General features: G+C 41.8%; 1 protein-coding gene across 1 annotated transcript in view; it reads right to left on the bottom strand.

The window, feature by feature from the left end:
* Positions 1–2,466: 2,466 nt before the first annotated feature.
* Positions 2,467–25,455, bottom strand: part of Rab5 (RAS oncogene family member Rab5) — a 66,438-nt gene continuing 43,449 nt past the window's right edge. The window contains exons 3-7 of the mRNA XM_080278877.1: positions 24,342–24,514; positions 15,729–15,880; positions 14,478–14,694; positions 14,163–14,287; positions 2,467–4,345 (exon numbers count right to left, since the gene is read on the bottom strand). Of these exons, the coding sequence (XP_080135003.1) occupies positions 14,181–14,287; positions 14,478–14,694; positions 15,729–15,880; positions 24,342–24,504 (639 nt within the window). The 5' untranslated portion in view covers positions 24,505–24,514 and the 3' untranslated portion in view covers positions 2,467–4,345; positions 14,163–14,180. The remainder of the gene's footprint in view (positions 4,346–14,162; positions 14,288–14,477; positions 14,695–15,728; positions 15,881–24,341; positions 24,515–25,455) is intronic.

Genomic DNA, 25,455 nt, shown 5'->3' with positions numbered 1-25,455 from the left:
GTCACTAAGATATGAAGAGATCAAAGGAACAAAAGACGTTAGTCCATAGGAAGGGAGTTTGGACAGCAGGGAACGGTGCCCTACTCTGTCAAAAGCTTTAAAAATATCAAGAGCTACTGCATGAGTTTCTCCATGTAGAGCAGTTGATTGATGGATGGTATGAGTTAGGAGATTGAGTATGTCAATGGTGGATCTTTCGTGGCAAAAACCATATTGTCTATCATTAATTAAGTTGTTGGATTCAAGATGTTTAACAATGTGCTTATTAATTAAAGTTTCAAATACTTTACCAAGAGAAGATGTGACGGCTATTGGTCTGTAATCAGAGGAGACAGAGGAACTTCCTTTCTTCGGAACTGGGTGGATATTGGCTTCTTTCCATGATTTTGGGAATAAAGAAGTACGTATGCATAGTCTGAATAATTTAGCTAGAACAGAGGCAAGTTCAGAGGAACACTTTTTCAAAACAATTGGCAGAATTCCATCTGGGCCTGGAGCTTTGCTGGTAGGTAAATTGTCTTGGATGGATTTTACGTATCTTGTCTGTATTTTAGGTGTGGCAGTTTCGGGAGAGTCATGTTCTAGTACTGGGACATTCTGGCTGGTATCGTCTATGGTGGAGTTTCTGACAAATGTATTGGCAAAAATATCTGCTTTCCCACACGGGTCATTTGTAATGCTGCCATCTGAAGGTTTTACTGAGACGAGCATGTGGGGTTAAATGGAAAGAAAGACTGACAAATGAGGAAGTGAAGCAGCGTTGTGGTGTGGATGTGGATGTCTTAGAAAGTGTTATTACACTGGGAATGTGGAGAGGATGGAGAGTAAGAGACTAATGAGAAGAGTGTATGTGAGGGAGGTGGGGGAGGGGAGAGGGAGAGGGAGGGGGGAGACCTTGGATGAGCTGGAGGGATGGAGTGGAGAGGTATATGACAGAGGGGGGTAAGCTGGGGGAGGGCAGCGTACTGGCATGGGACAGGGCGACATGGAGGTGATTAGTTTGTGGCCACCCCTTCCGGGCTTAAGGTGTCTGGCTATATATTTACAATATATATATATATATATATATATATATCTCATCTCATCAGCTGTTTAATGTCCACTGCAGGACCGGCCTATCCCTACCAAAGTGGGGACGATACAGCCAATGTATCTCTACCAAGTGGCTTAGGCTGTCTAGTTAAGATTGTATGTAGGGTATGCAATGCTTGAAAGTGTAATTGTAGTGTTGTAGTGTCTTTGGATGTGTGTGTAGTCTGTGAACCAAGTGTAATCGGCCCGTGCAAGCCGATTGGGTGCGATCATACTTTATGGTATGCAACACTGGTTCAACCGCAGCACCCCTGATATCCGCCAAGCAGTACGTGGCCAAAAGAACGCTCCCAAAGTTTATTACCCTGGAAGGGCGCGAACCCTCATTCTTTAGTGTACGAAAACGCACACTTTACCTCTGTACCACAGAGGCATGGTAAGTGTGTTGTTTGCACACACTGGATAAATAAGGTAATAATACAATACTGTAAAATGATAAATGTAGACCTTTGCAGTTATAAAGCCAGAATCCATACTGATCTGAGGGGTGATGATGTGAATAAAGGAGAAAAAGTTGTGCATGAAGGAGTTTAAGAGCAGAAGAAAAAATGAACAAGTTAAGAATATTGGTATGGGCATACTAAAAGAATAAGTAAATAAGTCAGGTACGGAAGTACAAAAAGTAAATGAAGTGATAAAAGGATAGAAATGGTTGGATGAAGGATGTACAGCAGCAGCACATGATGAAGGTTGCACTACTTTTTAAATCTTAGAGTCGGCATAATGGTCTTGGTACCCTAGCACTGTGAGCATAATTGTGTGGAGACCTCCTGCATTTCCTCAGTTTCTTTTTCTTCCAAATGCTTTTCAAACTTGAAACCATTCCTTTATTTCTTCAATGCAAACTCAGTACTATTGTTTTTGGGCCAATAGCCCCAAGCACTTTTTTAAAGGCCTTTGAAAGGGATTAATGAGGTTGTCACACCATATCAATCAAAATTTTGAGATCCTATGACCTTGTTATGTTCAATTATCATCATGGTAAACTGCACAGAATCATGTCAGCACAGGCTGTGTGGTGACCACCTTGCATTCCTTCGGGAATATATGTAATTTTGTTCTGTCTGAATCATCGACTCAGTGTGGTGGAACCAAGAACCTGATGGTTTGGGAAATGATAGGCAAGAGGTATGGCTCATCTCACTGAACACTTTTGATAGTGCTCTCTTCTTTATGCTTTCCTGTTTAATATTTTTGGATCCCTCCCATCTCATGTAGTTGTGGCTGTAGAATGATGAAGGTGATGACGATGAAGATGACAATGAAGAGGCTACAATACAATATTGAGACAGTTCCCTTTCACAAGCAGATCATCAGTGTCAGGGGCTAAAAAATTAACAAACACTAATTCAACTGCTTATTGCACGATAGTCATTATGGTGAAAATAGTTGTTGCAAGTTATGTTTTTTATTATTTATAATAGGTACTTTTAACTGTACAAGATTGCAGTCTGATTTTGCATTTCAGTGTACACACATAGGTGATCAGGTGTCGCTGGCTTGCCACTTATGATGTAAACTAATGTTTTTCACCATAAACAACAGGGGAGTGTGTGCAATACCAAGCACAACTGAACACACCAAATGTGATGTGCCAATCAAGACTGACCCTTACAACTGTATCAATAACAAGTTCAGCACAAGTAAATAAACTTCAAACTTAATAGTAAGGTTCATGACTGTTGATAGTGCCACATATATGCAACCCAGCATTTAATGCCTTACAATGGGATGTCAAAATGTCCTGTGGTACTTAAATAATATTTTGATATAATGACACTGCTAAAAGTACAAGTTTCAAATAGTACTGAATATAATGGAAAACAATTTCTACAAAACTACTTGGCTACCAAAGATTTACAATGTCTTGACATGGTAAAAATGTGTAAGGACTGTACTTTTACTTTGATGGGCACACCACAGGCATTTTCATTCTTTACAGTATAGAATTTATTGGCCATTAGCATCAAGTACCAAGATGCATAAAAGGGGGTATGAACTGGCAGATAAATTAGATTAGGGTACTAAGACATGCCATGGTTAGGGGTGGTGACAAATACCTGGCTATTACGTGACTCATCTTGAATTATTAGCTGATATTTAGGTTTGGTTAAAAACATTAATATTCCAATATAACAATGCTATAGTGTGTGACATGGATGGCAAACTATGAGTACTCACGGTGCAGTCTTTTTACCCTTACCTAATATTGCCGATAATGACAGTCAATGAAAAAAAAAAAATGTACAAGTGACATAGAAATTCTTCCCTACTTTATAAAAAGAAATGTAAATAGATAATATACATTATTATCACATGGCCAACCATGGTAAGCATAAAATGTGACATCTTTAAATGTGATTTCTTTACTGTGAACCCAAAATGTGGAGACTAATAGTGACTGTTCCATGTATGACCATGTTAGCTAGATGTCGACTCTTGCCGCGCTGTGACAGTAGCTCACAGTGTCCACGTCAGGCGAATTGAGATGGTGGAAGGTGGTGAGTCCTGGCTCAGAGCACATGCAGTCAATATACTGTACAACACATAACTACCAGTCCATATATTTACTGATACTTTTAAGCTCTATAAACAAGACTTTATCTCTCCTGCTTCTTCATTCACTTTGGTGAGCAGATTCATAACCTGTTTAGGGCATAAATGTTCCATACACACTGAAGGCAGAAACACTGCTCTCCTTCACACTATCATTGTCAAGTGTCCTTGCAGATTTCTTATAAATCTCTAGCTTATGTTTGCAAGTCAGGGTAGGAGAGAGGGAATGGGGGATGGTGAGTATAAACTACTTGAATTGATAAATAATGGGAATGACAATGCAATGTGCAAATGCCAATTAACTATCAGAAATCAAGGTAAGAAAATTACAATATATATATTTCACAGATTTATGAGCTTGCAACAAGAGGTCCATCCAGTCAACCTCAAAATAATTTAACTGGACTGAATCCTCATGTGATTCCAAGATTAATAAATAATGATTTTTTTTTTTTTATAAAATCACACAGTCATATAGAGTACAATTAAGAGTCATCAGCAATGAATCTCAAAACTTATTAATGGAACTAATGGAACTGAGAGATGACTATAGTTTTCACAATTAACTGACTTTTGATAGGTTCAGACCCATGCACAAATTTAAACCTAGGAATGTTGAAATCTTCATATCCAATGGGGAGAAGTGAGCTACCAGTAGCCGGATATCATAACTTACACTAGCATCACATTGTTCAACCTGAAACAAAAAACACCACAGTTAGTCACACCAAGCAAATGCTACACTATTACAGTGGAATCTCCTAAATCACGGCTTTATGACACTAAGCACACAGTGAATTGCGAATTCCATGACTCAGAAATAAAAGACCTTGTGGGGAAAATTACACATAGGTGTGTCATTTTGGAAAAGTTAGCCCCAAACCTACATCAAACTGACCACCAGCAAGCATTAACAGCCTGGAAAAGAAATTAGTAAAGCATATTTAATGGGAATGAACAATAAGTGTCTTACCTGACTGTGACTGACGATATTGCCTGAATGGACGCGGGAGGGGGGAGGGGTTCCAAGGCTTGAGGCAGACTACAGCTCTCAGTACAAGAGGAGTGTGTTGCTACCTCATGCTGGCACCTCTGTGCCGCTTCTTCCTCATCAACCACCCTCAGGATCCCCTCAAAATCCAGTGTGGAGACAACAGAGGCAGTGTCGTTGTTGCCCTCTGTTGCCTTCGTGTTGTCATGAGAGTCGTCAATTCGTGGAGATTAATTCTTTACCAAACGGGTGCAGCCTTTCCGTGTCTTCTATTGAAATGAGTTTTCACAGGTTATTTGTTATTACTCTTGGATTACCACAGCTACTGGACATTTTTATAAACTTATCTCTGAAAGCCATAAATGAGGATTTACAATGCATGATACACTGATGTGTCCAGACGGAGCAGTGGTTGGTTAACAGCATGGCTAGTTGGAGAGATTGTCAGTAAACACTGCTGAAGGCAACCTGTCCACTTCCTTAAACCCCACTTGCTGGGACATAGCATATGCAGCGGCAAAATAGGTGGCCAGGGACCACCGGGTGACAGGAAGAGCTGTAAATGCATTCTCACCATCATCTGAACCTGCCGCCAATTGATCTCAACACCAAAGGTGCGCATTGAGACTCCCACCACTGCACACGAGAGTGAGTCAGTCTGTCCTGCGCTGTTGCCAGGTGCAGCAATGATGTCTTCAGGTCCCTCCTCATCCGATTCCATCCCCGCCACTCACAGCCGCTTGCATCATCGACCCGTGCCAATCCTCTTTCCAAGGATACTAGGAAGGGGCTCAGTGACAGTCCATAGAACATGCCTTGGACACAACTGTGTCTAGTTTATCTAGCAGTGGAGAAGTTATCAGGCTAAGAGCACATCCAAAGTCAGGGCCGTGCGCACACGCACAAATACAGAACATCCTGCCCCGAGCACCACAGTTAATCATCATCATCATGTCCCTACTCTTCAATTTGACCACCTGCAGACCTGGAGATGCTTTCATTAGCAAGAAGATGAGCTGGTGAGTAATATGGTCTTTACAGTAATGTTTCCCTAACTGCTATACTTTCCCACATATGAAGGTTTGAAATAAGATTATTTTGAGAAATACAGTACTGCCGTACTGAGAGAGCAGCCGCGCCTAAACCATGCCAGTGCATAGGGGTTACATACCCCAGATAGGTATATTTTATTTTTTTCCACTCACTTCTTTAAGTAACAATTCAACAGTTAACTGTGTTACTTATGTAACAAAATTACTTAAGAGCATGAGTTTGCCATAATACAGATGGAATCACTGTGCCTATTTGGTAATGAATTACCTCATGGAGTCCATAATGGTGGGCAAATTTGGCTTTCTCACCATCATCAATCCTGCTTACAGTATTACACTAAACTTTTGGATGTAAGTTAACACTGGCTTCTTCTTCCTCTTCCTCAAAAAAATTGTTGGTTTAGGGGGGTTAAGATCGGCCATGGTCACACTGGACAGGCGGAGGATGCACGGGGGTGGGGATAGGGGAGTAGGGATCCTCCAGTAAACCACACTGGAACCACACGCTAACAATGCACTGAGCTAGGCACCGGGGCATCAAGTGCATCCTTCATGCTTGGTGTGGGAAGGAAGCACTGTGACTGGCTTACAGTAAGTGCTATGCTTGAGTATGACTGGTTTTGTAATTGCCATGATTGTCTATGATTGGTTTACACCTGGCTAGATGCACAGACTTGAGGTAATGGTGGCATGTATTACACAAGGCATCGGAAAAGCAACAGTTTTGAGGCTGCATTAGCAAATTTCTGCGAATTACTGACAATGCAAACTGTTGAATGATCTTGCCGCACATTATGAATCCATTATTTGGAATTGTGCAATTTACGAGATTCCACTGTACTTTATATGTACAGTAAACTCTCAATAATATTATCTGATGTAATTCAGCCATGCCCTATGCCTGATACTGTACTTGTAAACCACTCAGCTCAGATACTGCACATAATTTATGATGGAAAGATTAAACTAACATAGGAAATTTTCAGACACAATCCCTCTGTACAGTCAGCTTGCCTATAGCATGGCAGTTTAGTTGGAAACGTACTGTACCAAGAATTCTTAAAAATCACACTATAGATGATACAGGGCCCATGGGGAAAAAAGAAATTTGGTTGGCACCTTCCCCATAGCCTCCCCTAACCCTTCCACACTGGGGGTTTTCCAACGTCACCCACTCCTCCCTACAAGAGATTTCCATGATTTTGGAAAAAAATACCCTTACTTCAAACTCTAATATCTGCCAAACTATAATACCAAGAAAAATTTAAAGATACATAAGACTCACCAACTCTTCCTCTTTCATATGAAAGTATCTCCACGTCTCTGGGTGGTCAATTAGTAAGGATAAGCTAAAGATGAGTGGTTTTCTGTGTTTTGGTGGGGTTATCCGTGAACGCGCCACTGCCAGTGACCTTGGACTCGCTGATTAGCACTGGCAGCACTGACCGGAGTGGTGATTGTAACACTGCCCAGCCTTCCTTTGAATAAAAGGAATTTTCCACTAAATCTTTGACTTTTCCTTACTCACCGTCGTAAGGATGTCATCACCCTGTTCATGTGGCTCCCCATAAGGGTTTTCTGCCCATTTCAGAGCACGACTACGCCCCGTAGGTATGTAGGAAAAGAATAGCTCTTTGATTTTGTACTCACTTCTTGCGCCAATTATAATAATTTTCCTCTACTACGGCACTTACATTTGCATTTGACATCACGATTACGGATAACTGTATTTTGAGAAGAAATTGTTCTTGCTGTTTCATGCAGTATAGCTGAGTAACAGGTAATCACTTGTACTAAAACTGTGACTAATTTTTAATGATCAGGGACACTGTGAAAATATTACTGATGTTATACACAACTTACTATTTTTGTGCCTCACATCACAAATATGCTAATTCTCATATATTCACCATTATATTCTAAGTAATGAGGGAAGAAGTTTAGTTACAGCCAACCAGATCATTTCCTTTCTCGCCCATGCACTCCTGATTTTCTTTCACTGTAGCAGGTAGGGTTACTCAAGGTATTTCTAATCACTGTTTCACAAATAACCATAAACAGTAACACTTATTGCAATGCACTTGTAAAACCTAATATCTTACATTTCACTTACGGTATGTATAAAAAAAAAAACACGTGCATGCCTGTTTACTTTTTACAATTTCCCACAAACCTGCTCAGTCACTGAGTCCTTTCCCTGGAGGTAAGGCAAGGACTTTTGGGAGGGTCAATGACGCAATTGGCCCCACATGTGGGGGAGCGGAATCGGACGAGGAGGACGAGGAAGATGTCACTCTGCACTCTACCAATGCCGTGCACACACTGAGCCGTGCATCAGTGGGGTACCTTGGGTACCGTACCTACCTACCCAATGGTCGTCACAGAAAACTGTCGCGGGTTTAAAGAGTGGTGGGAAGATGCTTACGGCTATACCATTTAACCGGCATTGCTTCGCATCCCAAATTGTGATGGAATGACACGTCAACTGGTGTGTAGGGGTTAATGACCCCTTCGTGCCTGCCTTAACCTTCCCCAAGTTGACTCCCAAAATGCAACAAACAATATACGTAATCTTAACAACACAACTGTATTATAAATCAAAATGAACTGCCATGGCAGATGGCTTTGGCATGGAGGATGGGGGATGTATGCTATGACCCAAAATGCCATCCTTGGGCATGTTTAGACCTATGTCATATGCTATGTGCATTATACAACCTGATTAACAACTATGCATGTCATATACATATAAAGTTATGGACAAGCTGCCTTTATGTTGGGCCTTTACTGTACTCAGATTCAACTCACTTGATGTAATACTGCCTACTTCTTCCTTCACTTTTATCAATCTTTGTGTCGGCCCTCCGCTCTTCTTATTTCTCCCATCTTTCCTGTCACTTTTTATTACTCTTCTTTCTTTCTCAGGTGGCTTAAATGACAAACCTAATGGATTCCTGTAAGCCAGGAAACTATTTACAACACTGGGTGGTAACTATATAACCAACCCACATGTAATCCCTATGTGTCAACAAGTGGGTTGGCAGAGGGTTGGTGCCCCTCCCCATAGAGCAACTGAAAGACAAACAGCCACCCCTTATGGGATTATGGCATCTGGCTGTAGACAGACAGATTGACAGAATAATCAAAATACTCCTAATGGCTTCCCACACAGCTATCTCTGATCCCTCCTCCTTGGAACTATTCAAATATGACCCACTCTTTCTGTACCAGTCCTATTCTAGGCTGACAACTTTGCAATAGCTTTACATTTCATGCTGCAAACCAGCTGCTATAGTACTTACAGTCACTACAACATAGGGTTACAAAGAAAAGAATAATTTACCAATCTATCTATCTATTGCCAGACACCATAGTAATTTATATACCAACAAATCTCAACCATCACTTGCTCCACAACAGTTACACGTCTAGGACACAACTGTAATTTATCCCTCATGTCATAATCAATATCTCCTCTCAACTCTCATATCAGTAACACACCCTTGCATCCATCTCTACCAGGTCATTATCAATTGGGTTTCTTTCAACATTCCCTCTAACATTTCTATACCATTACCAACAAAAATTACAATGCACCGTAATGTTACTTCTCACCCCACAGTTATCTTTTCTCAACCACAGGCACCACATTTTCATGACACAGACAACTGTAATGTTACTTCTCATCCCCACCCCACAGTTATCTTTTCTCAACCACAGGCACCACATTTTCATGACAGTGACAACTTATCAATATAAATTCTTTGGAATCACCTGGTTAAAGAGGGGAGATTTGATCAGTCTTTCAGGTTTACATCTATGTCAGCCAGGACCACAACACAAACACATTAACTACATCATGGATGAGAGAAGAGACAGTAAAACTAATGTCATTCAGACTCCGTTGATGGTACAGAAGCAATACGAAACAGACATTTCCAAAATGAGTAAAAACGGCCCTATGCAAGGCACAAAGTGTGGGTGCAAAACCTTTGCAGTTTTTTTTTTTTTTTTATATATATAAAGTGCAAGGAAGAAATAACCAAAGAACAGGAGCCTGCAAATTGTTCTCTTCAAGAAAAAACAAGTTAACTGAGAGCCAAAATCAACATTCGTTCATTTTGAGATGCCTGGACACACTGCATTTGAAAGACTGAAAATCATAGGCAGCAAGAAATACATGCAGAGGGAGACAGTTCCAGAGCTGACCCATTGCATACATGAAGGGCTTGGAGTAACATTTAACTTTTCTGCTAGAGAATTGGACAGAGAATGGATGAGAGTTTGATGCCAGACAGGTGCTATGCACCCACCGTAGTGGTGGAGGGATGCAAGCAGACAGTTCAGGGGAGCAGTGACTACTAGCGACAGAAGAGAGACAAAGATGCAACAGTGCAGTGAAGAGACAGAGGATTAAGGGACCCAGTAAGAGGAGGAGAGTTAATGAGACAAAATGCCTTTGACTCCACCTTGTGAGAGTTGTACTCTACACAAAGGTGAACAGAACCCATGTATAAAGTCAACAACTGTGCAGGGGTAAAGAAGGCAAGGAGTCGGCTTAGCACACCTAACCTCTTGGAAGCAGATTTTACAACAGAGGTAATATGCTCTTTCCAAGATAAATTCTGACAGAATAAAACCCCATGTTTATTTAAAGATGATGCAGGATCGACTCGGATATTGTTAAAAATTAGAGGGTACTTCTGAAGATTTTGCTGGGTTAATAGATGTAAGAACTGAGTTTTTTATGCACTAAAAACAAGATTAGTTTTACTCCAATCAGAGGTATAAGCCAAGTCAGACACTAGGTGTGGCATAGCCTCATCCTTTGTTTGTTGAAGTAACTGCTGAGATAGTCGTTGCGGGAAGTGAGTTGTAAGGTGAAGGATGGAGTCATCAGCGTAAGAGTGAATAGGGTTAGACGTACAGATCAGATGGTCACTGATAAATAAAAGAGAGTTGGTCACAGGACAGAGCACTGAGGAACACCACTATCGATAGCTCTAGGGGAAGAACAGTGGCCACCTACAATAGTAGCTACAGAATGACCAGAAAGGAAGCTAGAGATGAAAGCACAGATAGAAGGATTGAAATCGTAAGAGGTCACTTTTGGAAATTAACAATTTATGTTAGACTCAATCGAAAGCCTTTGAGATGTCAAGTGCAAGGGCAAAGCTTTTGCCAAAGTCCCGAAATGAGGATGACCAGGAGTCTGAAATGTGGGTGAGAAGATCGCCAATGGAGCGTCCCTGATGGAATCCATACTGACGATCAGAAAGAAGGTTGTGTTAGGAAAGATGCTTAAAGTTTTTTTTGTTAAGAACAGACTCAAAAACTTTTCAAACACAAGATGTTAAAGCAACTGGGTGATAAGAGGGATGGGAATGGTCACCCTTCTTTGGAAAAGGCTGAATGAGAGCAAACTTCCAGCAAGAAGGAAAGGTGCAAGTTGATAGACAAATGCGAAAGAGTTTACCTTGGCAGGGTGTAAGTACAGACGCACAGTTCTTGAGGATAACTGGAGGGACTCCATCAGGTCCATATGTCTTGTTAGTACTGAGGACAGTGATGGCAGAAAATACACCAATCGAAGAAATTCTAATGTCAGCCATGAAGAAATCAGAGGGGAGGAGGTGACAGAGGAACAGCACCAGAATAGTCTAAGGTGGAATTGGAGAAGAAACTCTGGGCGAAGAGTTCTGCTTTATCAGTAGAAGAAACAGCTACAGAGTCATCATAGTGGAAAAGTGGAGGGAAGGATGATGAGGTAAATTTGTTAGAAAGGTTTTGGGAAGGTACGAGAAGGAGCGGGGAGAATTTGAACTGGAGAGTTCAGAGTATTTAGTCCATCCATCCATCATCCAATCCTACGTTGCCCCATAAGAAACATAAGACCCCAGGACTAGGCAAGTTGGTCCTGACATTTAAGGAAGGAGTGACCAGCCTCACTTATCCCTGAGAGGCATTACATGAACAATAACCATTCCTTGGATATAAACCTACATAGGCTTAATCCAATTGGAGCACCTTAATTACCAAGTAAACCACCAGGCACCATAATTTGGTAGTATGGTTACCACCCAGCATAGTAAATGGTTTCCTGGTATACGGGAAACTATTTGGCTTGTCATTCAATGTAGAGTCACCCATAGGCAGATGGAAGAGGAAAGAATGAAGGAAAGAAAGACAGAAGAGGGAGTGTAAAGTCACCCGTAGGCAGAAGAAAGAGGAAAGAATGAAGGAAAGACAGAAGAGGATGGATGGAGGAGAGGAACGGGCAGACACCCAAAGCAGCACTACATCGAGTGAGTGGATAATAAGCACTTACTACAAACAAAATTATCTTTAGCAGAGCAAAGAACAAACTTCACACGATTCCGGGCAGTAACATGAGACGAGATTCAGGGGTGGGTTGGCTCTGGCACCTTTTACAGGCATTCTCCTTATTGCGGGGAGCATTAGAACAAGTGTGATTAAACCATGTTTTTTTTGCATCAGTCAATGGATATGAGGAGTGTATGTTCCCATGCCCGAGAGAATAACCTCCGTAATGCACAAAGTATGCTCTGATGGCTTTCAGCCATGGAAACAATAATCACTCCAGAGAAAACTAAAAAAGTACTGCCTGGGGACCTCCCAATCAGCAGCTCCAAAGTGCCACAACCAACATTTCTTGGAAGGTTCCACTAACCTTACTGGAGCAATAAGACAAGTTACGGTGATACGGTTGTGATCGGAGGAGCCCAATGGAGAGGAAAGAATAACAGCATAAGCAGATGGATTAGTTGCGAAAAAGAGGTCAAGTACGTTGAAACTCTCTCCAAGGTGGTCAGTGATACGGGTTGGGTGCTGTACAATCTGCACTAGGTCATTAAGGATAAAAAAAAGATGAAGGCTTGTTCACCAGGTGGATCAGTGAAAGGAGAGGAGAGACAAAGGTGGTGGTGAACACTGAAATCTCCTAGAATGGAGAGATTTCAGAGAAATGAGAAATTGGTAGGATATGTTCCATTTCAGAAGTAAGACAGTCAAAGAATATTTCATGGTCAGTAGAATCAGGGAATGAGTAAACAGCATAGATGTATTTAGTCAGAGAATGACAGGAAAGTCGAAGCCAGAGAGTAGAGAATTCAGAACATTTAAGTTCAGGAACACGAGAGCAAGATATGTTGTTGCATTCATATACACAACAGCCACCTTTTTGACTTTGAAATGAGTATAGAGAAAGTAGGAGGACACAGAGAAGGGTTTACTATCAGTCGTCTTTAAGCAACTAATTCTGTTAGGAAGAGAAGGTGAGGTTTAGAGGAGAGGTGGTGCTCAACAGAGAGGAAGTTAGAGGAAATGCCACAAATGTTGCAGATATGGAGTGAGTCAGACAATGGTTCCAGGCATCTCACTTGGTCGTCACCAGGAGAGGGGCAGATGGTGGGGGCTTTGGTGTCCCCCCTCCCCCCCCAGGGGACTCCAAGTCTTGGTGATATGATTCCATTTTCGGTAAAAGTTTGAATAATCGTGTACTGTGTAATCTGCATGCAGTTTGGATAGAGGAACTTGTATTGGAGAATATGCTGGCCTCTCTGTGTAGCTGAAACAATAAGTTCAGCAAAGGGGGGTGATCGGAAGCTAGTCCCGCGGGCTGTTGAAACAGAAGCTCCAGCTTTCCCTGTCATCAACTTTCCATTCACATTGGGAGTACCACCCTGTTTAACTAGTGCTACAGTCTTTGGCTGCTGACTGAATAAAACAATGTTTAAACCTTTACAGTGGCTAGTGGAAAATGAACCTTATGCATAAAAACAGCTAAATTCTGGTACCACATGAGATAAAATTTCTACAGGACACAACTGTTGAGATGGGCACCCGTCCTGCAATTAATGCACCTTAAAAGTTTTAAAGTACACCTGTTAATCTAGCTTATCATACAGTCCTTTATTGCTCCATCAAGAGCAGAGGACCCGTGGCTAGACTACATAATACTGATATATAAGGTGTGGGTGACCAGTCACTCTTCCATGAGTGGCATTATATGAGCTATACACCCTAACCACCCCATACGTGTCAAAGCTGGCTGAAGCACTTTACTAACACAACCACAAAGTACCTGTTGTTATGTGGTTACCACCCAGCACAGTAAATGATTTCCTGGGATAAGAGAAACCACTTGGCTTGTTACTCAGCATAGAGTCACAAGAAGGCAGCTCTACATCAAGCACCTGGATGGTGTGCACCCTACTTGAGAACATATTATGAAAAGATGAGAAGACAGGATTGCAGAATATATAAGGTGGACTGGGTTAGAATAAGTAACTGCAAATAAGTCTGGATAAGGCTACATGTGATCTTGTTTTATTCAAGACCCTGGACTGAAAAACTTTCAAGACAACAGGGAATGGACCACTAATTTTCCTAACATGACAACTATTTGTATATTCACATACTTTGTTACAGAAGAGAAAACAACCAGTCACCTGTCTTTCTGAAGGTGATCACTTGCAACAGCCAGCAGCTCCCTGTGCTGGTTGGTTACTTGACAGGCTAACATCACCCCTTGGGGAACCACTAGCATTGCTGTCACTCTTTGGCAGTTTCTTGGCTGTAAAAAGTCAAGTCTGTTAGGCATGCTAACAAAAGTATTAAAAATTTAATATCTTTTAGTAAAAGTAATGTAATTAAGATGTTACAGTCAGCAAATTCATAAGTCAGCATCTCTCGGTAAAAGTAGTGTACCACACGAGTAATACGTTAGTCACCAAAAGCAAATAGTACGTGAACCTCAGACAAACCTATTGCCAAGAAGATGTCATTAACATTCATGGCAGTCTTAGCTGAAGTTTCCATAAAAAGGAGGGAATTTTCCTCAGCATAAGTCTGTGCCTCCTCATACTCCACCATCCTCTTGTTAGCCAAATCAGCCTTGTTGCCAGCCAGAGCAATGACAATGTTGGGGGATGCCTGTCGCTGTAGCTCCTTCACCCAGGTTTTAGCACGCCCAAATGTGTCCTGAGGCCACAAAAATATAAGAAGTTCAGAACTGCCACTCACTTTGACTAGAATCATTCCTCAGTTAATAACAAATTATTCCCTTATTGTGTGCAAGAAAGTTGTGTGCCTACAGCACTAAAACTAATAAAATCATGTAGTGACAATGGATGACTGAACTGTGGGAAAACACAGAAAATACAATGGCTACTACATAATTATTAACAGCATAGAGAAGTAGAACTGTCAAGATTTCAAACTGCTTAACACAGCTCTAGTAGGAGCTGTTCCCTAGCACTCCTATACACTAACCCCTCTGTATGCACAGTCTCAATGTACATGAATTCCCAATGCACCATGCTCAAAGTAGTTCACAGCGCTCTTCACCTGTGCAAGTGTAATGTTTCCTGGCACTGCATTCCTTCTCTGCCCCCCCCCCCCCCAAATCATGTTTACAGTCGTTCTGCTCTCTCTATTCCCATTCATCAGGTTTTCAGAATATTCCTTCTATCTGGTCCTTACTTCATCCCCATGGCTTAATAATCTACCACTTACATCCTTCACACTTTCACATTTCTCTCTGCTTTCACTTCTACATTCCCGCACCTCTTTCCAGAATAACTTCCTATTTTCAGAGTAGTTTTCTTTCACTCTTCTTCCTAGATCATCATTTACCTCCTCCTTTATCCTCTTCACTAGTCTTTTTACGTGCTTCTTGCTCTCAATATAATCAGTTCTTATTTCAAATGAACCCCTGTCCTGTAACCGTATAGCCACTTCTTCCTCTTTTCCTCCACTGCTTTCTTAACCTCTTCATCCCACCATCCCATACCTTTCTTCTTTGCTGTTGTTACTCTTACCACACCACTTTACAATTTCTATCTAAGCAACCCCTATATGCATTCCATGGGCTGTCCAGATCCATATATATATATATATATTTATATATATATATATATATATACATATATATATACCTGTATATAAAGCATGAACTGTGTACATTTAGATATGCTTACACTGTCAATAAATGATACAATATTAATGATTCTTACTTGATTGGTTATATCGTAGACAACAATAGCGGCCTGTGCTCCACGGTAGTACATAGGGGCTAAACTGTGGTACCTCTCTTGCCCGGCTGTGTCCCAGATCTCAAATTTAACAGTTGTGTCGTCCAAACAGACTGTCTGTGTTAGGAAGGCGGCTGCAACAACCATACAACAAGGTAAGAAAATAAGCATAGTTCATCATGCAATGTATGATAACTACTAATGATCCCAGACACTATGCACAAGGAACTCTCAATCTTATAAATGCTTTATATAATAGCAGGTACACTTATTAACATTAAAAATTTGACCAACCTACTGAACAAACTACAAAGCTGGATGATGTTAAAAAAATAAAATGTGTTAGAACATATTACAGTGTTTTATCTTACACTTGGTGACTGTACATGCAGTACAATCATGGAGAACAGCCATGATCCCAAGCCTGCCATCGTTTGCACTCAACACAACTAAACTGATATTTTTAAGTACTGTAGTCAACACAGCTAAACTGATATTTTTAAGTATTAGAATTAAGTGCTCTTGAACCTGCATATGGCATATGCTTATCAGGCTAATGGAGGAGGGAGGTGACAGGGTGTGGTGGAACCTGTCATTACTATTAATAATATTATAATATCTATGTTACCAATACTATTCAGAATACCAGGCAACATGACTGACTGGGTACACATGATAATGGTATAATATTCTATCTATCTATCTATTGCCAGACACCTCAATCCCGTTCGGGGTGGCCACAAATAAATCGCCTCCACATCGTCCTGTCCCCCGCCATTTCACTGCACTGCTCCCAACTCACACCCCTCTCTCTCATATTACTCTGGATAACATAAGGGCGTACTTTTATTTGCTAATGTATTACGAGCTACTATACTGGTACCACGAAACCTCCTAAACCACGCAATCCTAAACAGAGTATTCATAATATGTGGCAACAGCATGCAACAATTTGCAATATCAGTAACTCATGGAAATTACATGAAATTCACGAATGCAGATTCAAAAGTGACACTTTTCAGATGCCTCGTGTAAAATGCATCACCATTACCTCAGGCCCACATGTCTAGCAGGGCGTAAACCAATCGCAGTCAAGCATGGCAATTACTGAACCAGTCATATTCAGGCAGAGCACTTACTACAGGCCAATCACAGTGCCCACCTACCGCACCAAGCATCAACGTGTGTGCTTAGCGCCCTGGCACCCAGCTCAGTGCACTGTCTCTCCCCGTTGTTAGCGTGTGGTTCCGGTGTGGTGAGATCCCCCCCCCCCAATGCTGCTGCTTCCTGCCCAGTGTTACCATGGTCAATCATAACCCTCCTAAGCCTACAACTTCATCGAGGACGAGGAAGAAGAAAAAGCCAACATCAACTTACACCCAAAAGTTAGAAGTAATAAGGAGGGCAGATGGCAGTGAAATGAAAGCCAAAGTTGCCCACAATTACGGACGCAAGGAGGTAATTCTTTACCAAATGGGCGCGGCGATTCCACTGATGTTATAACAAACTAATGATCTCTATACATCTATCTATCCATTGCCAGACGTCTTAATCCCGTAAAGGATGGCTACAGACAAATTGCCTCCATGTCACCCTGTCTCCTGCCATTTCACTGCCCTCTCCCAAGTTCACCCCCCCTCTCTCAAATAACTCTCCACTTCATCCTTCCATTTCATCCTTGGCCTTCCCCTCCCTCTCCCTCCCTCCACCTGACTCACAAACACTCTCCTCATTAGTCTCTCCTCTCCATCCTCTCCACATGGACAAACCACCTCAATGTAGTTTTAATGCTTTCTATCACATCAACATCCACACCACAATACTCCTTTACTTCCTTATTTGTCAGTCTGTCTCTCTATGTAACTCCACATGCTCCTCTCAAATAACTCAATTCCACTGTTCTCACTCTTGTGTCCCTTCAACATGGTCCAAGATTCACTTCCATACATTAGAGCTGGTATCACAATACTGTCGTGCACCGACTTTTTTAACTTCCATGCTCACTTCTCTGTTTCTCATTAACGCTTTCAAAGAACCAGCAACCCTTCTTCCTTGCTGTACCCTTTCAAGCACTTTATCCTCCACATTTCCATCCTTACTCATCACACGAGCTAAGAACTTAAATGCATTCACATTTTCAGTTTCCTCATCATCAAACCTCACTGTACATTCAGTGACTTCATCTCTCTCAAAGACCATAATTTTACTCTTCCCATTATTCACCTTACATTCCATTTCTTAAACACTCTCCCAAACTCATTCACCAAGCCCTGCAGTTCCCCTCCATCTTCACTTAACAATACAGTATCATCTGCAAACAGTACAAGAAGTTTTCAAACACTGCCCTCTCTCATTAGGGCCACTCCGACATCCACTGCCCTACCTTGTGCCTATTTATAACCCCATCCATATACAGATTGAACAACCATGGAGACATGACACATCCCTGTTTCAATCCAACATTCAGTTAGAAAAATTCATTCAGTTCACTATCCACATGCACTGCAGCCTTAGCACTCTCATACATACTATTCATGGCATTCAACATCTTCCTATTTACTCCATCTATTCTTAATATTTTCCACATTCCTTGTCTATGTATTCTGTCATATGCTGTCTGCAAATCCACGAAGGCCACGTACAACTTCTTTCACTTCTCTAGACACTTTTCCACTAAAGACCTAAGAATGAATATCTGATCTACACAACCTCTTTCCTTCATAAAATCTCCCTGTTCTTCTTCAACTAATTCCTCTGTCATTTCCCTAACTCTCTCAATATGTATCTTACCACATCCTTTTCCTATTACACTAAGAAGACAAATGCCCCTATGATTACCACACACCTCTTTTTCCCCTTTTCCTTTGTACAAGGGAATAATTATACCCGACTTCCAATCCTCCAGGACTCTACCTTCCTCCCAGGCCAATCTGCACATCTTCCACATCTATTCTGCTACCATCTCTTCCCCATGCTTCAGCATTTCACCACAAACTCCATCAATTCCTGGGGCCTTCTCCATTTTGACTTTCTTAATTGCTTCCACTACTTCCAGCCGTGGCTCAGTGGGTTAGAGCGCTTCGCTCTGACAGAAGGGTTGGAGGATCAAATCCACCCAAAGGTCATTGATAGACATAAGGAAGGGCATCCGATCATAAAATTCTACACGCTCCAGTCCGAAGTCCTCTACCCAGGGGCAACGCCTTAGCCCTTCGGGGATACTTGGCGTAAAAACCATTTTTTTTTTTTTTTCCATCCTACCGATTTCTTCCTCTCTTTTCACATCCCTCCTCCTCCCAGCTATTCCCCACCCACTTATACTTGCATTACTTTCATTCTCTATGTTTAACAATTCCTTAAAATGTTCTCTCTATCTGCTCACTTTTTCTCCCTCCTCCACTAGTAATCTACCATTTTTTTCTTTCACTCCCCAACTACCTTCTTTGGCACCCTGTCTCTCTTTACCTCTTTCCAGAACATTTTCTGACATTCCCTCCATTTTACACTTTAGTTCCTTCCAAATTCTTCATCTACTCTCTACTTGCTCTCTCTCTCTCTCTCGCTAATTATTTCACCTCTCTCTTCCTCTCCACCTATAACTCTGTCTTCCGTCTCTCACTTTCCTCCATGCCTCTGCTTCCCATCCACTCACTATATGCCTTCTTATTTTGTGCCACAGCTTGTCTCACCTCTTTGTTCCACCATGCTGTTCCTTGCACCCACTTATATCTTCTCTTCACCCCAAACACCTCTCCTCACATTGATACAACTTTGAAGTCAAGAAGGTTGTGCCCAGAGTCCAGTGCATTTACACTACTTTATTCTGGACTAGATGATTACAGATGTGCCCTGCCTGAAGCCTGAAACTAAATTGTAGGGCTACCTGGCACGGCTCTCTACCTCCCAGCTCCCTAAACCTTAATCATCAAAAACTCCCACACGGTGCCAGCTGACATCACATATTCTGTCACGCAGACCACCAACGTTATACCTACACAGGGCTATACTTAATTAAGTCATGCTAATGATTCTTTGTTTTGTTTTTGAAGGCAAAAATGCGCTTGCAGGCATCGGCCTTGGTTGCCTAATGGCGGCTCTCCATGCTGCTCGATCTCTGGCAGCCTCCCTGTTTAGTCCCTTGACCCTGAGGTCACACTTTAATGACTTCGTCCCATGTCTTTTTTGGCCTACCCCTAGCAATCCCATCCTCAATATTAACACTCCTCACTTTCTGCACCCAATTATCATCCCCCATCCTCTCCACATGCCCAAACCATTTCAATCTCCCTCTCCTCATCACAACACCAATACACTCTAGTCCCATCCTTCCTCTCAATTCTTCCAACATAAATCCCAGACCTTCCACTCGGGAATGCACTGCACATCCACCTAATCACTGTCATTTCTGTACGCTTGAGCCAGTGAATATCCCGTTCTTTTACTGCCCAGTCTCACTACCATACAGCATTACACTCCTAACACATGCTGCAAAGATCCCGTAGCACATAAGCAGAGCCCTCTCAGTGTCAGGAGAGGCAACAGGTCCCTGAACTTCTTCCAAGTACTCCTCTCCTCACCCTAGCCACAGAGCTAGCTCCAGCCCCACCTCCAAAACATAACATGTCTCCCAAATAACAAAACTGTTCAACACTCTCAAGAGACTCACCAGCAAGTTCAATCCTTTCATGCCTGACTCTTACTGTGTTTTCATGTCTCGCATTCCTGTCAATTTAATTCATGCTAATGATTGGAATTGTGTTATTAAGTCTGACTGTAGCTTCCAACCCTACTTGTCATTATTAGGCTGTTCGTTCTCACACATATGAAACTCTTTAATCTGTTGTGGTTGTTTCATTTGTAGGATTTCTTACTACTGTCTGTTTAGTTTATTGCTGTGTTGGACGAAATGTAGAAAAGACTGTACCAAATTAGGGTTCTGACGAGAATAGTAAAACCACAAGAGGACACTGAAACTGGTGGTACCTAGTGACACTCGATATGACTACCTAAAGTGAAAAGAACTTGTAACATGATACTGAAGAGGAGAAAACTGCAACAGGTGGAGGAAAATGAGTGATATAATGATAAAAGGAAAGAACACATATCAGTGCAAAGAACCCTTATTATACTGTGCTAATTTGTGTGAAAACATGGGACCACCTAACTAACATTGTGAACGTTATTTAGTGGTTATGAGACATTACTATTGCAGTTCCTGTGTAACCAACTGTTATGTAATTTTCTTGTTCAACACTGTCACACGTACCAATATGATCTTCACTACAGTGCAGTTAACTGGAAAAGTTCCCTTAATAATGTTCCAACAGGATGGACTTCACTTATGAAGTGATGGTGTAATTTTAAGGATACTGAATATATAGTACTGAAATGTTATTACTACTACTACTTACAATTCTATCTATTGCCAGATGCCTCAATCCCGTAAGGGGTGGCCACAAACAAATCGCCTCCATGTCGCCCTGTCCCCTGCCATTTCACTGCCCTGCTCCCAGCTTACACACCCCTCTCTCATATACTCACAATTCATTTTGATAACAGAACAACTATAATCACTATGTACATATCATACCTATTTGCTCTATTATCATCATTATTTTCCCTTTCATATTACAGTACTTGGTTTCCCTATAATTATTATATATAGTAATTATTATTATTAATTTGTACTTTTCTCATAACTTTTTTGCCCTTATATTACTGGACTGCTGCACAGATGCCTTCTGTGAATATCTTGCACACACACTTTTCACCTCCCCCATCTGCTCCAAATCATATTTAACCAATCACTCCACTTCTCTCTCACATTCTGCCTTTTCTTCATCCTCTTGCAACCTTTCTACTCTCGTTGTACGGATTACTTCCTCCTGTCCTTATCTCCTTCTATTCCTCCATCGCACCTGACCCTTGACTAGTGGTGGTCCAAAAGTCCACTCCCCCAACCTCTGTATGTTCTTGCATCCATTATATACCTACTCATTCCCTCATCCACACACACAATCAATCATTGGCTTCCATTCATTCAATTCACCACCCATCCTTCTCGTCACTTGCCATGCATACCTGTGGATTATTTTGTGCCTGAAGAGGGTATTGGCTATCACCAACCCCCTACCGGCACAAGTGTCCACTAAAACACTGCCATTCTCATCCACTTCTGCAGACATGCCCCACTCACCAACTACTCCATCCACCTTCACATTCCCTACTTTTCCATTCATATCTCCAATCAAAAACACTCTCTCATTCCTCTCAAGCTTTTCCATGCATGCTTCCACATTTGTCCAGAACTCTTCTTTCACTCTGCTTGCACAATCTTGCGTTGGCACGAGCGCGTGCGCACACACACACACACACACACACATGTGCACACACACACACACACACACACACACACACACACATACACATGTGCACACACACACACACACACACACATACACATGTGCACACACACACACACACACACACACACACACACACACATACACATGTGCACACACACACACACACAGTGGTAACGCTCTCGCCTAGCATCTGCTAGGACGGGGGTTCGCGCCTTGCTCGGGATGCGAAAAAGTTTCACTGACAAAGTGGGTGGTCACTGTCCTCCTTGAGCAAGAGGATGGGTGTGTGAATGTGTGAAGGTCAAGGCTTTGCCCTTAGATCGGACTATATGAGCTCTCAGCTCTCTTCCGGGAGGGTAAAATGCCGATGATCACAAAACCATCACGTGATCCTGACCGACCCAGTGAATTACACACACACACACACACACACACACACACACACACACACACACACTCCTCCGCATCCACAGATTGCCACATCAGTCTCCAGGTGACCAGCATCATGAGAAGGGCATTAAATAGAGCATTTATTGAGAAAGTCATTTAGACCTAGCTGTATGTTATTGTGCATGCCTGTACGGCCAAACAACACTCTATATTTAATTAACTTTGTTAGGTAAAAGCCTTGACACACAAGAAATTACGAAACAGCATGGTGTTTGGCTTTAACGTCAAGAGTCTGGTGCCAGTTAAAGTAGTTCGTTATATCGAGGGTGTGCTGTACTTGGAATCAACCAGCCAGATTGCAAATGGCTTAGTAGAGACAGCATACACCATACAGCAAAACCACAAGTTGTCCATACAGTATCTGTTTACTATAGGATTTCTACTAGAAAATTAAGAAATACTTCAAATGTAGTGAAATCCAGCTCCTTTAAAAAGCTATCTATCTATCTATTGCCAGATGGGGGGGCCACAAACAAATCGCCTCCACGTCGCCCTGTCCCCCGCCATTTCACTGCCCTGCTCCCAATTCACACCCCCCTCTCTCATGTACCTCTCCACCCCATCCCTCCATCTCATCCTTGGCCTCCCCCTTCCTCTCCCCCCCTCCATCTCACTCACATACACTCTCCTCATCAGTTTCTCACCTTCCATCCTCTCCACATGGCCAAACCACCTCAGTGTGTTCCTCCTAACGCTTCCTATCACATCCACATCCACACCACAACGCTCCTTTATATCCTCATTTGTCAGCCTGTCTCTCCATGCGACTCCATAGGCTCCTCTTAAATAACTCATTTCCACTGCCCTCACTCTTGACTTGTGTCCTTCCAACAACGTCCAACCTCACTTCCATACGTTAGAGATGGTATCACAATATTGTCATGTAGTAACTTTTTCACTTCCATGCTCACTTCCCTGTTTCTTATCACAACTTTCAAGAAACTAGCAACCTTTCTTCCCTGCTGTACCCCTTCTAGCACTTCACCCTCCAAGCCTTCATCCTTACTCATCACACTACCCAAGTACTTAAACATTCTCACATTTTCCAATTCTTTACCAACCAACCTCACTGTACATTCACTGACTTCACCTCTGTCAAAGACCATCACTTTACTTTTCCCTACATTCACCTTTAGATTCCATTTCTTACACACACTCCCATACTCATCCACCAAGCCTTGCAGCTCCCCTTTGTCTTCACTCAACAACACAGTATCATCTGCAAACAACAGTACAGGGAGTTTCCAAACACTACCCTCTCTCACCAGGGCCACTCCAACATCCACTGCCCTACTTTATACCTCTTTTATTACCCCATCCATGTACAGATTGAACAACCATGGAGACATGACACATCCATGTTTCAACCCAACCTTCAAAGAAAAAACTTCACTCAGTTCACCATCCACACGTACTGCAGCCTTAGCACCATCATACATACTCTTCACAAGCTAATTTCATGAATTGCATAATTTACACAATATGAATGCACCCAAACTGATTATTCTGACATTTACATTATCCTAATCTGATACATATCAATTCCTTGCTGAAGAGAACACGTTTTATCAAATATTCAAGCGGGTGAACAAAAATCATTGCAAGTGCCCCTGTGCAATACCAACTGACAGAGGATTGAACAGTACCTCAATTTCATCGTTGGATATAAAATGCACTGTCCAGACGGGCTGTGTCGCATTTCAGTTTCTATGCATTGATGAAGTTTCAAAACTACTAGCTACTGCATGAAATTATATACATTTCTTGCTCAGTTACTCACCACCAATAGTAGATTCTTGATATTCATGAAATTGACCCTTGACGAATCTTAAAACAAGCGATGACTTTCCGACGGCGGATTCTCCCAGCAGTACCAACTTAAATTGACAGATCTTGCCCTGGCCACCTCCACTGGGTCGTTGAGCATTGCCTCTCTGCGCCATCCTTACTCACCTAACAAAAACAACCAGTATACATTAAGTCCTTGTTACATGTTGCTGACCAGCATACCTGCACATGAAGTCTTTGGTACACTGTATGCTGCCTTTTTGTGTCGCTGTTTGCAATTAGGTCAACAGTAAATTACAAACAGATTGCCTATTAATATTCCAATGCTAATGATAATGCTGATTTACCAACTTCCTCAAACATACAAGCACCACTGTATGAAAAATCTGTGTTACCAGTAGTCTGTAACACATTCTTGACACGGAATGACTTTCAACAATGTACTGTATACCATACTGCATGATACATAGTATGACACATTTATATTGCAAATGCTGTTATGTATTACAAAAATACGCTTCCTAATTAATTAAAGTTCAGTTTCCTTTTCCTTCTGCCTGTGGGTGACTCTACACTGAGTGACAAGCCAAATGGTTTCCTGAACACCAGGAAACTATTTACTACACTGGGTGGTAACCATATAACCAAATTTTGGCGCCTGGTGGTTTAGTGGGTAATTATTGCACTCCAATCGGATTGAGCTGTGAAGGTTATATCCAAGGGGTGGTTGGGGTTGATTGCTCATGTAATGTCACTCAGGGATGAGTGAGGCTGGTCACTCTCAACTTAAATGTCAGGACCAACTGCCTAGCCCCAGCCTCCTATGCTCCAATGTAGGATTGGATGATGGATGGATGGATGAATGGATTTACCTTAAAAAAAAAAAAAAAAAAAAAAAAAAGGGGCAAGCAAAGACAATTAAAGGCAAATTTTGCAAAAACACCTCCTTTTGGTTTCTATGGTACAGTAGTTATGGATGACAGGGAACTGAGAATGGGATCATGGATGAAGGGACACATTTAAAACAGCCCTTAACATGAAATGATGCACGCCCAAACCATTTCTGGCCAAGACACATTAACAATCATCAGAATAAAAATATGTAA

The sequence above is a fragment of the Coenobita brevimanus genome, chromosome 75, assembly GCF_032717465.1.
Source record: "Coenobita brevimanus isolate Jiangsu-jjx chromosome 75, ASM3271746v2, whole genome shotgun sequence".
NCBI classification, from domain to species: Eukaryota; Metazoa; Arthropoda; class Malacostraca; order Decapoda; family Coenobitidae; genus Coenobita; species Coenobita brevimanus.
Note: the sequence above shows the minus strand (reverse complement) of the source record. Positions and strands in the feature narration are given on the sequence as shown.